The sequence below is a fragment of the Ranitomeya variabilis genome, chromosome 2, assembly GCF_051348905.1.
Source record: "Ranitomeya variabilis isolate aRanVar5 chromosome 2, aRanVar5.hap1, whole genome shotgun sequence".
Lineage (NCBI taxonomy): Eukaryota > Metazoa > Chordata > Amphibia > Anura > Dendrobatidae > Ranitomeya > Ranitomeya variabilis.
In genome coordinates, this window is record NC_135233.1 from 387,981,641 (window position 1) to 387,994,450 (window position 12,810).

Genomic DNA, 12,810 nt, shown 5'->3' on the forward strand with positions numbered 1-12,810 from the left:
CCCAACTCTATCCCTAATTTTAGCCCCAACCCTAACTTTAGCCCCAATCCTAACCCTAAATTTAACCCTAACCCTAAGGCTACTTTCACACTTGCGTCGTGTGGCATCCGTCACAATCCGTCGTTTTGGACAAAAAACGGATCCTGCAAATGTGCCCACAGGATGCCTTTTTTGCCCATAGACTTGTATTACCGACGGATGGCCACACGTCGCGTCCATCGTGCACTGGATCCGTTGTGTTTTGGCGGACCGTCGTCACAAAAAAAGTTCAATGTAACTTTTTTTTGTACGTCGCGTCCGCCATTTCCGCGCATGCGTGGCCGTAACTCTGCCCCTCCTCCCCAAGACAGACTGGGCAGAGTCTAAAAAACTGCGTTGAAAAACTGCATCCACTGCCCACGTTGTGCACAATTTTCACAACGTGCGTCGGTACGTCAGTCTGACGCATTGCGACCGCCCCGTACCGACGCAAGTGTGAAAAAAGCCTAAGGCTACTTTCACACTAGCGTCGTACTCGGCCCATCGCAGTGTGTCGGGCCGACGTACCGACGCTAGCGTTCTAAGCGCCGCACAACGGGTGCAGAGGATGCTGTTTTTTCAACGCATCCGCTGCCCCATTGTGAGGTGCGGGGGGGGCGGAGTTCCGGCCGCGCATGCGCGGTCGGAAATGGCGGACACGTCGCACAAAAAAAGTTACATGTAGCTTTTTTTGTGCCGACGGTCCGCCAAAGCACGACGCATCCGTCGCACGACGGATGCGACGTGGCAATCCGTCGCTAATGCAAGTCAATGGAGAAAAAAACGCATCCTGCAAGCACTTTTGCAGGATGCGTTTTTTCTCCAACGACGCATTGCGACGGAAGCCAAAAAACGCTAGTGTGAAAGTAGCGTAACCCTATCCCTAACACTAGCCCTAACCCTAATTTTAGCCCCAACTCGTCTCTCCTGCCAGCCAGCAGATGGCGGGCGCACTGCACATGCGCCCGCCATTTTCTTTGCAGAGGAAGAAGCCGGCCGGCAAGAGGAGACGCAGGAGGACCCGGGGACACCGGGTGAGTATGATAGGGTCCCCGAATCCCCCTATTTCTCTGTCCTCTGATGTGCGATCACATCAGAGGACAGAGAATTACAGATCGTTTTTTGCGGTCGCCGGTAAACAGTTAATTACCGGCGATCGCAAAACAGGGGTCGGTAAAAACCGATCCCGATCATGTTCTTTGGGGTCTCGGCTACCCCCGGCAGCAGAGACCCCAAAGATTTTCCGGGCAGCGGGCGCACTGCGCATGCGCCCGCCATTTTTTCCCAGAAAAAAGATGGCGGCGCCCATCGGGAGCCACGAGGAGCACCGGGGGAGATAGGTGAGTATTGGGGGGCCATCGGGGACACTATTTGTCTGTCCTCCGATGTGCGATCACATCGGAGGACAGAGAAATTAAATGGCAAATCGCGTTTTTTTTTTTTTTGTTTGTTGCGACCGCCGGTAAACTGTTAATTACCGGCGATCGCAACTCGGGGGTCGGTAAAAACCCCCCGAATTATGTTCTCTGGGGTCTCGGCTACCCTCGGAAACCAAGACCCCAGAGAAAATCTGACTCTGGGGGGCGCTATTCACTTTTTCCACAGCGCCGTTTATTAACGGCGCTGTGGTTTAAGTACCCTTAGCGGCCGCCGTTAATGACCGCCGATACGCCTTTTAAAGGGTTAATGATTATGGCTTACAGCCAATGAAAACACAAGTCATTATCTCAGTAAATTAGAATACTTTATAACACCAGCTTGAAAAATGATTTTAGAATCCGAAATGTTGGCCTACTGAAATATGTTCAGTAAATGCGCTCAGTACTTGGTCGAGGCTCCTTTTGCATAATTTACTGCATCAATGCGGCGTGGCATGGAGGCGATCAGCCTGTGGCACTGCTGAGGGGTTATGGAAGCCCAGGTTGCTTTGATAGCAGCCTTCAGCTCGTCTGCATTGTTGGGTCTGGTGTCTCATCTTCCTCTTGACAATACTCCATAGATTCTCTCTGGGGTTAGGGTCAGGTGAGTTTGCTGCCAATCAAGCCCAGTGATACTGTTGTCTTTAAACCAGGTATTGGTACTTTTGGCAGTGTGGACAGGGGCCAAGTCCTGCTGGAAAGTGACATTCCCATCTCCAAAAAGCTTGTCAGCAGAGGGAAGCATGAAGTGCTCTAAAATGTCCTGGTAGACGGCTGCGCTGACCTTGGTCTTGATAAAACAGTGGACCTATACCAGCAGAAAACATGGCTCCCCAAACGATCACTGATTGTGGAGACTTCACACCAGACCTCCAGCAGCTTGGATTGTGGCCTCTCCACTCTTCCTCCAGACTCTGGGACCTTGATTTCCAAGGTCTAGTGTGAAGTGTCCACAATCAGTGATGGTTTGGGGAGCCATGTCATCTGCTGGTGTAGGTCCACTGTGTTATCAAGACTAAAGTCAGCGCAGCAGTCTACCAGGACATTTTAGAGCACTTCATGCTTCCCTCTGCCGACAAGCTTTTTGGAGACAGAAATGTAATTCTCCAGCAGTACTTGGCCCCTGTCCACACTGCCAAAAGTACCAATACCTGGTGTACAAACAGTATCACTGTGCTTGACTGGCAGCAAACTCACCTGACCTTAACCCCATAGAGAATCTATGGAGTATTGTCAAGAGGAAGATTAGACACCAGACCCAACAATGCAGAGGAGCTGAAGGCTGCTATCAAAGCAACCTGGGCTTCCATAACCCCTCAGCAGTGCCACAGACTAATCGACTCCATGCCACGCGGCATTGATGCAGTAATTGATGCAAAAGGAGCCTCGACCAAGTACTGAGCGCATTTATTGAACATACATTCCAGTAGGCCAACATTTCGGATTTTACAATCATTTTTCCGGCTGATGTTATAAAGTATTCTAATTTACTGAGATAAGACTGTTGGGTTTTCATTGGTTGTAAGCTATAATCATCAACATTAACAGAAATAAACACGTGAAATAGATCACTCTGTGTAATAACTCTGTATAATATATGAGATTCACCTTTTGTATTAAAGAACTGAAACAAATTTACTTTTTGATGATATTCTAATTTTGTGAGATGCCCCTGTATTTTGGTGGTTCCTGCTGCACAACCTATTACTTGTGTCTTGGTAGTTTAGAGAAGGCAATGAAGCGTCAACTCCCGTCACACCGAGCAGTGAGAATTGGGTGCAGTCCTGAACTGGGACCACCATCAGCACCACTACACGGTGTTCCAAATTATTATGCAAATTGGATTTAAGTGTGAAAAATAATTGTTTTGTTTTTCAAATAAACTCGTGGATGGTATTGTGTCTCAGGGCTCAATGGATCACTGAAATCAATCTTAAACACATGGGATAATTAGTTTTCCAGGTGATTCTAATTAAAGGAAAACTACATAAAAATGATGTTCCACATTATTAGGCAGGTCACAGTTTTCAAGTAACATGGGAAAGAAAAAGGATCTCTCTGCTGCTGAAAAGCATCAAACAGTGCAATGCCTTGGTGAAGGGATGTAAACATTAGAAATTTCCCAAAAACTTAAGCGTGATCATCGTACTGTTAAGAGATTTGTGGCTGTATCGGAGCACAGATGTGTTTGTGCTGATAAAGGCATAATGAGGAAGATTTCTGCCAGGCAAGTTCATCGGATTAAGAGAGCAGCTGCTAAAAAGCCATTACAAAGCAGCAAACAGATATTTAAAGCTGCTGGTGCCTCTGGAGTCCCTCGAACCTCAAGGTGTAGGCTCCTTCAAAGGCTTGCTGTGGTGCATGAACCTATTATTTGGCCACCCTTAAACAGTGTTCACAAGCAGAAATGGTTGCATTGGGCCCACACATACATGAAGACTAATTTCCAAACATTCTTGTTTACTGATAAGTGTTGAGCAACCCTGGATGGTCCAAATGGATGGAGTAGTGGATGGTTGGTGGATGGCCACCATGTCCCAACAAGGCTGCAACAACAGCAAGGAGGTGGAGGAGTCATGTTTTGGGCCGGAATCATGGAGAAACAGCTGGTAGGGCCCTTTAAGGTTCCTGAAGGTGTGAAAATGACCTCTGCAAAGTATACTGTATAGAGTTTCTGACTGACAACTTTCCTCCCTGGTATAAAAAGCAGAAATGTGCCTTCAGGAGCAAAATCATCTTCATGCTGACAATGCACCAACTCATGCTGCAAAAAAATACCTCTGAGTCATTGGCTGCTATGGGCATAAAAGGAGATAAACTCATGGTGCGGCCACCATCTTCCCCTGACCTCAACCCTATAGAGAACCTTTGGAGTATCATCAAGCAAAAGATCTATGAGGGTGGGAGGCAGTTCACATCAAAACAGCAGCTCTGGGAGGCAAAGAAATACAAGCAGAAACTCTCCAAAAACTTACAAGTTCAATGGATGCAAGAATTGTGAAGGTGATATCAAAGAAGGGTTCCTATGGTAACATGTATCTTGGCCTGTTAGGAGGTTTTGGAGTTAAATATCTTTGTTGTTCAGTGAATGTAACCTCCTAAATGCTGCAAATTCCACAAATGAGCATTTTCAGTTCTTTAAAACATATCAAATGTTTAGAAATTCTACTGTGCCTAATAATTTGGAACAGTGCATTTTAAGTTTTTATTCATTTTGGAGATTATACTGTTATCATTGGGAGGTTTCTTCAATAAAATTCGATGTATAATCTAACGGGTGATTACTTTTATTAGACTGATTGTCATTTGCACCGACCATTTAGGAAAATCAGAGAAAAATGTCATTTGCATAATAATTTGGAACATAGTGTATTCCTACAAGTCCAGCAGAACGTCTAGAGCTGATCCAGCCATTTAATAGACTGGCAGGTGCTGTAAGCCCCCCACAGATAATGGCATAATTAGGGGGGTTGAACAGTGACTTTACCCCCCCCCCCAAGCATTTACTGATGAGTGGAGGATGGAGCCAGACAGTGTGGTAGTGATCAGATTGTGAGCTCCCAGGACCAGATCAGAGGGAAAGGACCATTGTACCCAGGATCATGTCTGCGTTACGGAGAAAATGCACAATAAAGTCAATTATGTGATTGTTTGTCTTTACTTCATTGAGCACTACGTTCTCATTATCCACTCCGTCACTCACACTTTATGTTTAGATTTGGGGGATCACCACAAGTAACAGACTCCATATTACACACGTCCTGTACAGTGCTTGATTAGCAGCGACCGCTTCCCCGTGTGCAGTAATCACCCATGTGGACCCAGTAGAGCGGGCCGATCACAGCTACGACCTCTGTACCGCACTGCAGCCACAGCGATAATTATACAAAGTCAATTTGGTCCCAAAAAAAAAAAAAAATCATATTCCCAAAATAGAGTTACAGACACTCACGTCCCCGACAAACGTATAAAATAGTGCGGAACCTGGGAAACGGCTCCATGCAGCATAGCGGACACAGGCAGGACCTGCTGGCAGATAATTACGTCACCGTGATTGGAGGTAAAGGAGGCAGCGCTGGGCTCGGATTGACAGAAAATGAACCCAATTGCCCCGAAGATGCAGCATAAGTTAAAGTCCAGGTAAAAAAAATAATATAATATAAAAAAATAAAACTGCCCTCGACCTAAACAAGTCCAGACGTCACCACGCTCGGCCTCACATGGTGGACTCCTTTTCTGAAGGGCTGTAGCCGTCCTCCACCACACATGCGTCCTTCAGGAGGGGGTTGCCTTCTGGCTGATCCTCCACCACACGGACCGATGTTAAAGCCACGTCGTCAGCGCTGGTTTTTGCAGTCCGGTCGCTATAAACCTGGAGAAGGCCGGCACCAAACGCATCTCCCTCTACATTCAGAATCGTACAAGTGCGGTCACTAGGGGAAACAAAAATGGTGTTAATATAATGACAGAGCGCACAGACTCATCCCTACACACTGTACTGATTTATTATACTACAGAGCTGAACTCCCAGTACTGCTGGTTGATAGTTACTACTTGTCCACAAGCTTACCGTTTTCTAACGGGCAGGCAGAGTCGTCTATGGACCAGGCATTGTGCAGTCACGCAGAACATTGATCAGATTACAGCATCTGGTACTAACACCTGAAAATCTGATGGCATTCACCCTTGTGTTTTAGAGAGCTTAGATGAGAACCAGCTAGACCTTGTCACATTCAGACCCGACTTATGTTGCGGTGCTGGACTCAACAGATCTTCCACTCCTGCCCTGTGTTGTGGACATTGGATGAGTCTGGAGTCTTGTATTTCATTGTTGCTATATACACTGCTCAAAAAAAAAAAAAAAAGAAAAAAGGAACACTAAAATCCCACATCCTAAATATCTCTGAATGAAATATTCAATTTGCAAATTTTTATTCATTGCATAATGGATGTGTTCAGAACAATAAAACAACAATTATCTCAATGAATATCCCACAGAGGTCTGCAGTTGGAATGATGCTCAAAATCAAAGTGGAAAATCAAATTGCAGGCTGATCCAGCTTCAGTGGAAATGCATCATGACAAGGAAATTCTCAGTAGAGTGTGTGTGTGGCCTCCATGTGCCTGTATGATCTCCCTACAACGCCTGGGCATGCTCCTGATGAGGCATCGGATGGTCTCCTGAGGGATCTCCTCCCAGACCTGGACTAAGGCATCCGCCAACTCCTGGACAGTCTGTGGTGCAATGTGACGTTCGTGGATGGTGCGAGACATGATGTCCCAGATATGTTCAATCGGATTCAGGTCTGGGGAACGGGCGGGCCAGTCCATAGCTTCAATGCCTTCATCTTGCCGGGACTGCTGACACACTCCAGCCACATGAGGTCTGGCATTGTCCTGCATTAGGAGAAACCCAGAGCCAACCGCACCAGCGTATGGTCTCACAAGGGGTCTGAGGATCTCATCTCGGTACCTAATGGCAGGCTACCTCTGGCGAGCACATGGAGGGCTGTGCGGCCCTCCAAAGAAATGCCACCCCACACCATTACTGACCCACTGCCAAACTGGTCATGCTGAAGGATGTTGCAGGCAGCAGATCGCTCTCAACGGCGTCTCCAGACTCTGTTACGCCTGTCACATGTGCTCAGTGTGAACCTGCTTTCATCTGTGAAGAGCACAGGGCGCCAGTAACAAATTTGCCAGTCCTGGTGTTCTGTGGCAAATGCCAAGTGTCCTGCATGGTGTTGGGCTGTGAGCACAACCCCTATCTGTGGACGTCGGGCACTCAGACCATCCTCATGGAGTCAGTTTCTAACAGCTTGTGCAGACACATGCACATTCGCATTGATGTGCCATCCTGGATGAGCTGCACTGCCTGAGCCACTTGTGTGGGTCATAGAGTCCGTATCATGCTACCACGAGTGTGAAAGCACAACCAACATTCAAAAGTGACCAAAACATCAGCCAGAAAGCTGGTCCCCACCTGCAGAACCACTCCTTTATTGAGGGTGTTTTGAAAATTGCCAATAATTTCCATCTGTTGTCTATTCCATTTGTACAACAGCAGGTGAAATTGATTGTCAAACAGTGTTGCATACTAAATGGACAGTTTGATTTACTTGGAGTTAGGGTATGTGCACACGTCAGGATTTCTTGCAGAAATTTCCTGAAGAAAACCAGAAATTTTCTGCAAGAAGTCCGCTTTTTTTTTTGCGGGTTTTTTTTAGCATTTTGCAAGCGAAATTAGCTTGCAGAAAGCTAAAGTTTTCCAAGCGATCTGTAGCATCGCTTGGAAATTTGACTGACACGTTGGTCACACTTGTCAATCATACTGTTTGACAAGTGTGACCAGCTTTTAACTATAGATGCTGCTTATGCAGCATCAATAGTAAAAAGATATCATGATAAAAAAAAAAAAAAGGTTATACTCACCCTCTGCAGACAGCCGATCTCAGCGGCGTCCGTTCCTATAGATGGTGTGTGCAGGACCTTCGATGACGTCGCGGTCATGTGACCGCAACGTCATCGCAGGTCCTTCACACACACCATCTATAGGAACGGAAGCGGCAGCATGCACCGCTGAGAGGTGGGAAGACTCCGGGGGACATCAAAGGTGAGTATATCATTATTTTTTATTTTAATTCTTTTTTTTATTTACCAATTATACAGTGCCCAGTCCGTGGAGGAGAGTCTCCTCTCCTCCACCCTGGGTACCAACCGCACATGATCCGCTTACTTCCCGCATGGTGGGCACAGGCCAGAATCAATGCATTCCTAGGTGTGCGGAATCCCCACAATTCCGCAAATTTAATGAACATGTTGCTTTTTTTTCCGCGATGCGATTTTTTTCGCAGAAAAAAATGCAACATTTGCACAAGAAACACTTAAAATAATGGGAGGCATATGTAAGCGTTTTTATAGCGAAAAAAACTGAACGTGTGCATATGGCCTTATAGTCTGTTGTTTAAGTGTTCCCGTTATCTTTTTGAGCAGTTTATCTTTGCTCTCTGAACACCCACGCAATGCCAGACTCTACCACCCACAGTCACACTGCAGCTTTGGCCCATGTAATTAAGGCGCTTTAAAGAATCGTTTCAACCCTAGACAGGTATTGAACATTTTTACATTTCAACTTGTGGCCGGTGTTAAGTAATAGTGTGGATTATTTCCACCCATGTGTCAGATTACAGCAGCCGCTCCCCCTGTCGTCCTCATCACATCAGAGCTCAGCTACAAACCAGGTATCAAAGACTGTTGAGACCAAAGGCCAATACTTACACCAACCAGTCCACAGCCAGGATGAGGGAGATGTCATTAGTGGGCAGCCCCACCGCCTCGAGAATGATAGCGAGTGTCAGCACGCCGCCCGCCGGGATCCCCGCAGCCCCCACACTGGACGCTGTGGCCGTGACCCTGAGAGAAAGTGAAGAGAAAAGGTCAGATCCAGATAAATGGCCCCTGGTCAGGAGAGAAGCCGCTCCGGGCACCGCACTCACAGGATGGTGATGATCTGGATGAAGTCCAGGGGATGGTTATTAAGCTGCGCAATGAAGACGGCTGCCACACACTGGAATAACGCCGCACCGTCCATGTTAACTGTGGCACCGATGGGGAGGATGAATCTACTGATCTGCTTAGAAACACCATTCCTCTCTTCTACACATTTCATCATCAAAGGGAGGGTGGCCGAGCTAAAGGAAGAGCAGAGGAATTAACACTACAGCACAACACATGGACCACTAAACAAAGGCGATTACATCAGGATATAACTCCAGAGCTGCACTCACTATTCTGCTGGTACAGTCACTGTGTACATACATTACTGATCCTGCGTTACCTCCTGTATTATACCCCAGAGCTGCACTCACTATTCTGCTGGTGCAGTCACTGCGTACATACATTACATTACTGATCCTGAATTACATCCTGTATTATACTCCAGAGCTGCACTCACTATTCTGCTTGTGCAGTCACTGTGTACATACATTACTGATCCTGAGTTACATCCTGTATTATACCCCAGAGCTGCACTCACTATTCTGTGTACACACATCACTACCCGCTTGACAACCTCACCTAGAAGATGTTCCAAACGCTGTGGCCAGAGCACTGATGATGCCCCAGAGAAAGCGGTACGGGTTCTTCCGGGTGAAGGCGAAGTAGATGAGTGGCAGGACGATGAGGCCGTGGATGGCGTGGCCCACGAGGCAGCAGCAGATGTACTTGCCCAGGCTGGTGAACAGCTGCACCACATCTTCCATCTCCACAATCTTTCCAGCCACCAGGAACATGATACCGAGCGGTGCGTACCTGGGAAGCAGACAGACATTTAGCGGGCGGCAGTGACAGCCTGAGCAGCGGCATCTACGTCTGCGGCACCTACCACATGATCCAGGTCACCAGCACCATCGTGGCCTCATTAAAGGAGTTGAAGAACTTGATGAGAATCTCTCCCTCTTCCCCCAACTTGCGCAGAGCAACCCCAAAGACGATGGCGAAGACCACCAGGCCCAGGATGTTCATGCCCTCCACCTCTTTACCATAGGGCACCTAGAGGACACAAGCTGTGAGACACAAGCAGCGGGTGGGCACGATGGTGGATGATGGCTGCGGACGATGGCTGTGGACGATGGCTGTGACCGCTCACCTGGATCGTACTGTTCATGTCGGCAGCCTCGGACACATTGACGCGGGAACCATTGAGGTGTTCCCAGGTATAGGAGGTGGAGTACTGCAAGAGAAACGCACAGGTCACAGCGCTGCCGCCCGGAGGAGCCGCCACTACAGCTCACCCACAGCTCGGGGGGCCACACCAAACTCACCGACTGGAAGGCGGCCGACACCAAGTTCGAAGGGAAGATGTTTCTGTGGAGAAAAGACGAACATCAGACATGGAAGTGACATCCGTCTGCACGCAACAGGTGTCAGGACGAGGAGCTGCAGACATACACCTCTCTGCCCGTCTCCGTAGCAACCAGACAGGACAATAACAGCCTGTAATCAGGCAACAAGAGGCCGGACCCCGCACTGACATCAGAGGAGGAACATCCCGGACCGTGTAACCAGAGACCACAAGTGACGCAGGAGGGAAACAATGAGCGGCTGACATCACAGGGAGGAGGCGATGTCACCACAGCCAGCCCCCCCACACACACACACACACACACCGTCACAACAGCCAGCCCCCCCCACGTGTCTCACACAATCCACAGTCAACATTGCATCAGCTGAATGCAGAGGAAGTATGAGGGGAGCGCGGCAACTCCATAACACCAGAGCCTCATCTAACCAAGACCCCAATATCATCTGCACCCCTCAATCCAGAACTACAGCTCCCATCCCTGTCAGTCTCCCGGCTCCTCGCCCCACAGCTCCCCCTCAGTCTCCCGGCTCCTCGCCCCACAGCTCCCCCTCAGTCTCCCGGCTCCTCGCCCCACAGCTCCCCCTCAGTCTCCCGGCTCCTCGCCCCACAGCTCCCCCTCATTCTCCCGGCTCCTCGCCCCACAGCTCCCCCTCAGTCTCCCGGCTCCTCTCCCCACAGCTCCCCCTCAGTCTCCCGGTTCCTCGCCCCACAGCTCTCCCTCAGTCTCCCGATTCCTCGCCCCACAGCTCCCCCTCAGTCTCCCGGCTCCTCGCCCCACAGCTCCCCCTCAGTCTCCCGGCTCCTCGCCCCACAGCTCCCCCTCAGTCTCCCGGCTCCTCGCCCCACAGCTCCCCCTCATTCTCCCGGCTCCTCGCCCCACAGCTCCCCCTCAGTCTCCCGGCTCCTCTCCCCACAGCTCCCCCTCAGTCTCCCGGTTCCTCGCCCCACAGCTCTCCCTCAGTCTCCCGATTCCTCGCCCAACAGTTCCCCCTCATTCTCCCGGCTCCTCGCCCCACAGCTCCCCCTCAGTCTCCCGGCTCCTCGCCCCACAGCTCCCCCTCAGTCTCCCGGTTCCTCGCCCCACAGCTCTCCCTCAGTCTCCCGGTTCCTCGCCCCACAGCTCTCCCTCAGTCTCCCGATTCCTCGCCCAACAGTTCCCCCTCATTCTCCCGGCTCCTCGCCCCACAGCTCCCCCTCAGTCTCCCGGCTCCTCGCCCCACAGCTCCCCCTCAGTCTCCCGGTTCCTCGCCCCACAGCTCTCCCTCAGTCTCCCGATTCCTCGCCCAACAGTTCCCCCTCATTCTCCCGGCTCCTCACCCCACACTTCTCGCCCCGGTTCCCCCTCTGTCTCCCGGCTCCTCACACCCGGTTCCTCCTCTGTCGCCCGTAACTCACCGCACGAGGTCCAGGAAGGAGTCCACCACCTCCTTCTTCTCCGGGATGTCGCCGTCCTTCCCGAGCTTGGCCTCGGCGCCGTCCCCGGGCCGGATGAGCAGCGCCAGGCAGACTCCCAGGCCGGAGGCAAGCAGGGTGGTGACCAGGAAGAAGAGCAGCGCCCAGCCGCCGAGCTTCCCCAGGGCGGAGGGCTGCAGGGAGGCGGCTCCGGACACCAGGCTGCAGACCACCAGCGGCAGGATGATCATCTTCAGCAGCCGCAGCAGCAGCTCCCCGGGGAACGAGAAGCGGGAGATCTGCGCCGCGTTCAGCTCCAGCTGCCGGACCCCCATCCCCAGCGCCGCTCCCGCCAGCACCCCGGCCACGGTCAGCAGCACCAGGGCATTGCCGCCGAGGAAGCGCCGGGTGCGGGCGCAGCAGGAAGAGGAGTCCTTCTGGGGCCGGTGCAGGCCGGGGGGCACCGGCGGGTCGCCTCCGTTACATTCCTTCATGATGCCTGGACACGTGTCTGTAAGCCAGAGACCCGCACGTAACGTGCACCGCCCGCTGCCGCTTCTAGAGAGCATGGAACGAGCGGAGGTGTCGCTCTTATACTGAGGGGCGTGGCCACTGTCAACACTGACGCAACACAGGCGGAAACTAGAGGGGGTGTGTCTAGGGTGTAAGCATGACCACGCCCCCTTTTTAACCCTTTCCTGCCAGTTTTCATTTTTTCCCTCTCTTCCCAAACTTGTCACTGTGTTACTTTTATTTCTGGGTACATTTTGCTCTCTTTTTATTGCATTTTTGGGTGAGGTGCATCCACCAAAACGTTTGTTGTTTTAATTAGTAATTTTTTTTAAAGGACTTTACCCTTATGAGTTAGATACTGTTATATATAATAAGAATTTTATTTCTTTAGCGCCAACATATTCCGCAGCCCCTCACATTTTAGAGGGGACTTGTACAGACAATAGTTTTATAGATCGGACTTGTAAGGGACCCGGCGATCCTCAGTATGATAAATTCTAATGTATTTATTTTTGTCAATGCATTTTTAGATTGGGAAAAGCCAATTTTTATTATTATTATTATTAATAATTATTATTACTATGTATTTATTATTATTTATTATTA

At 49.9% G+C, this 12,810-nt stretch overlaps 1 protein-coding gene across 1 annotated transcript; it reads right to left on the reverse strand.

Annotated features, from left to right (window-relative positions):
• Positions 1-5,071: 5,071 nt before the first annotated feature.
• On the reverse strand, positions 5,072-12,262 carry SLC1A5 (solute carrier family 1 member 5). The gene is made up of 8 exons (XM_077286427.1): positions 11,695-12,262; positions 10,259-10,301; positions 10,084-10,167; positions 9,820-9,986; positions 9,513-9,746; positions 8,933-9,127; positions 8,715-8,849; positions 5,072-5,869 (listed from the first exon to the last, which is right to left on the reverse strand). The coding sequence occupies exons 1-8, from the start codon at positions 12,258-12,260 to the stop codon at positions 5,653-5,655; spliced, it is 1,641 nt and encodes a 546-aa protein (XP_077142542.1). The 5' UTR covers positions 12,261-12,262; the 3' UTR covers positions 5,072-5,652.
• Between the last annotated feature and the right edge of the window lie 548 nt (positions 12,263-12,810).

Coding starts and splice junctions, on each gene's coding strand:
- SLC1A5 (XM_077286427.1), bottom strand. CDS start 12,260: ATGCTCTCTAGAAGCGGCAGCGGGCGGTGCACGTTACGTGCGGGTCTC. Junction 10,302..11,694: donor TCCTTCCTGGACCTCGTGCG/GTGAGTTACGGG, acceptor TTTTCTCCACAG/AAACATCTTCCCTTCGAACT. Junction 10,168..10,258: donor TGTCGGCCGCCTTCCAGTCG/GTGAGTTTGGTG, acceptor TTTCTCTTGCAG/TACTCCACCTCCTATACCTG.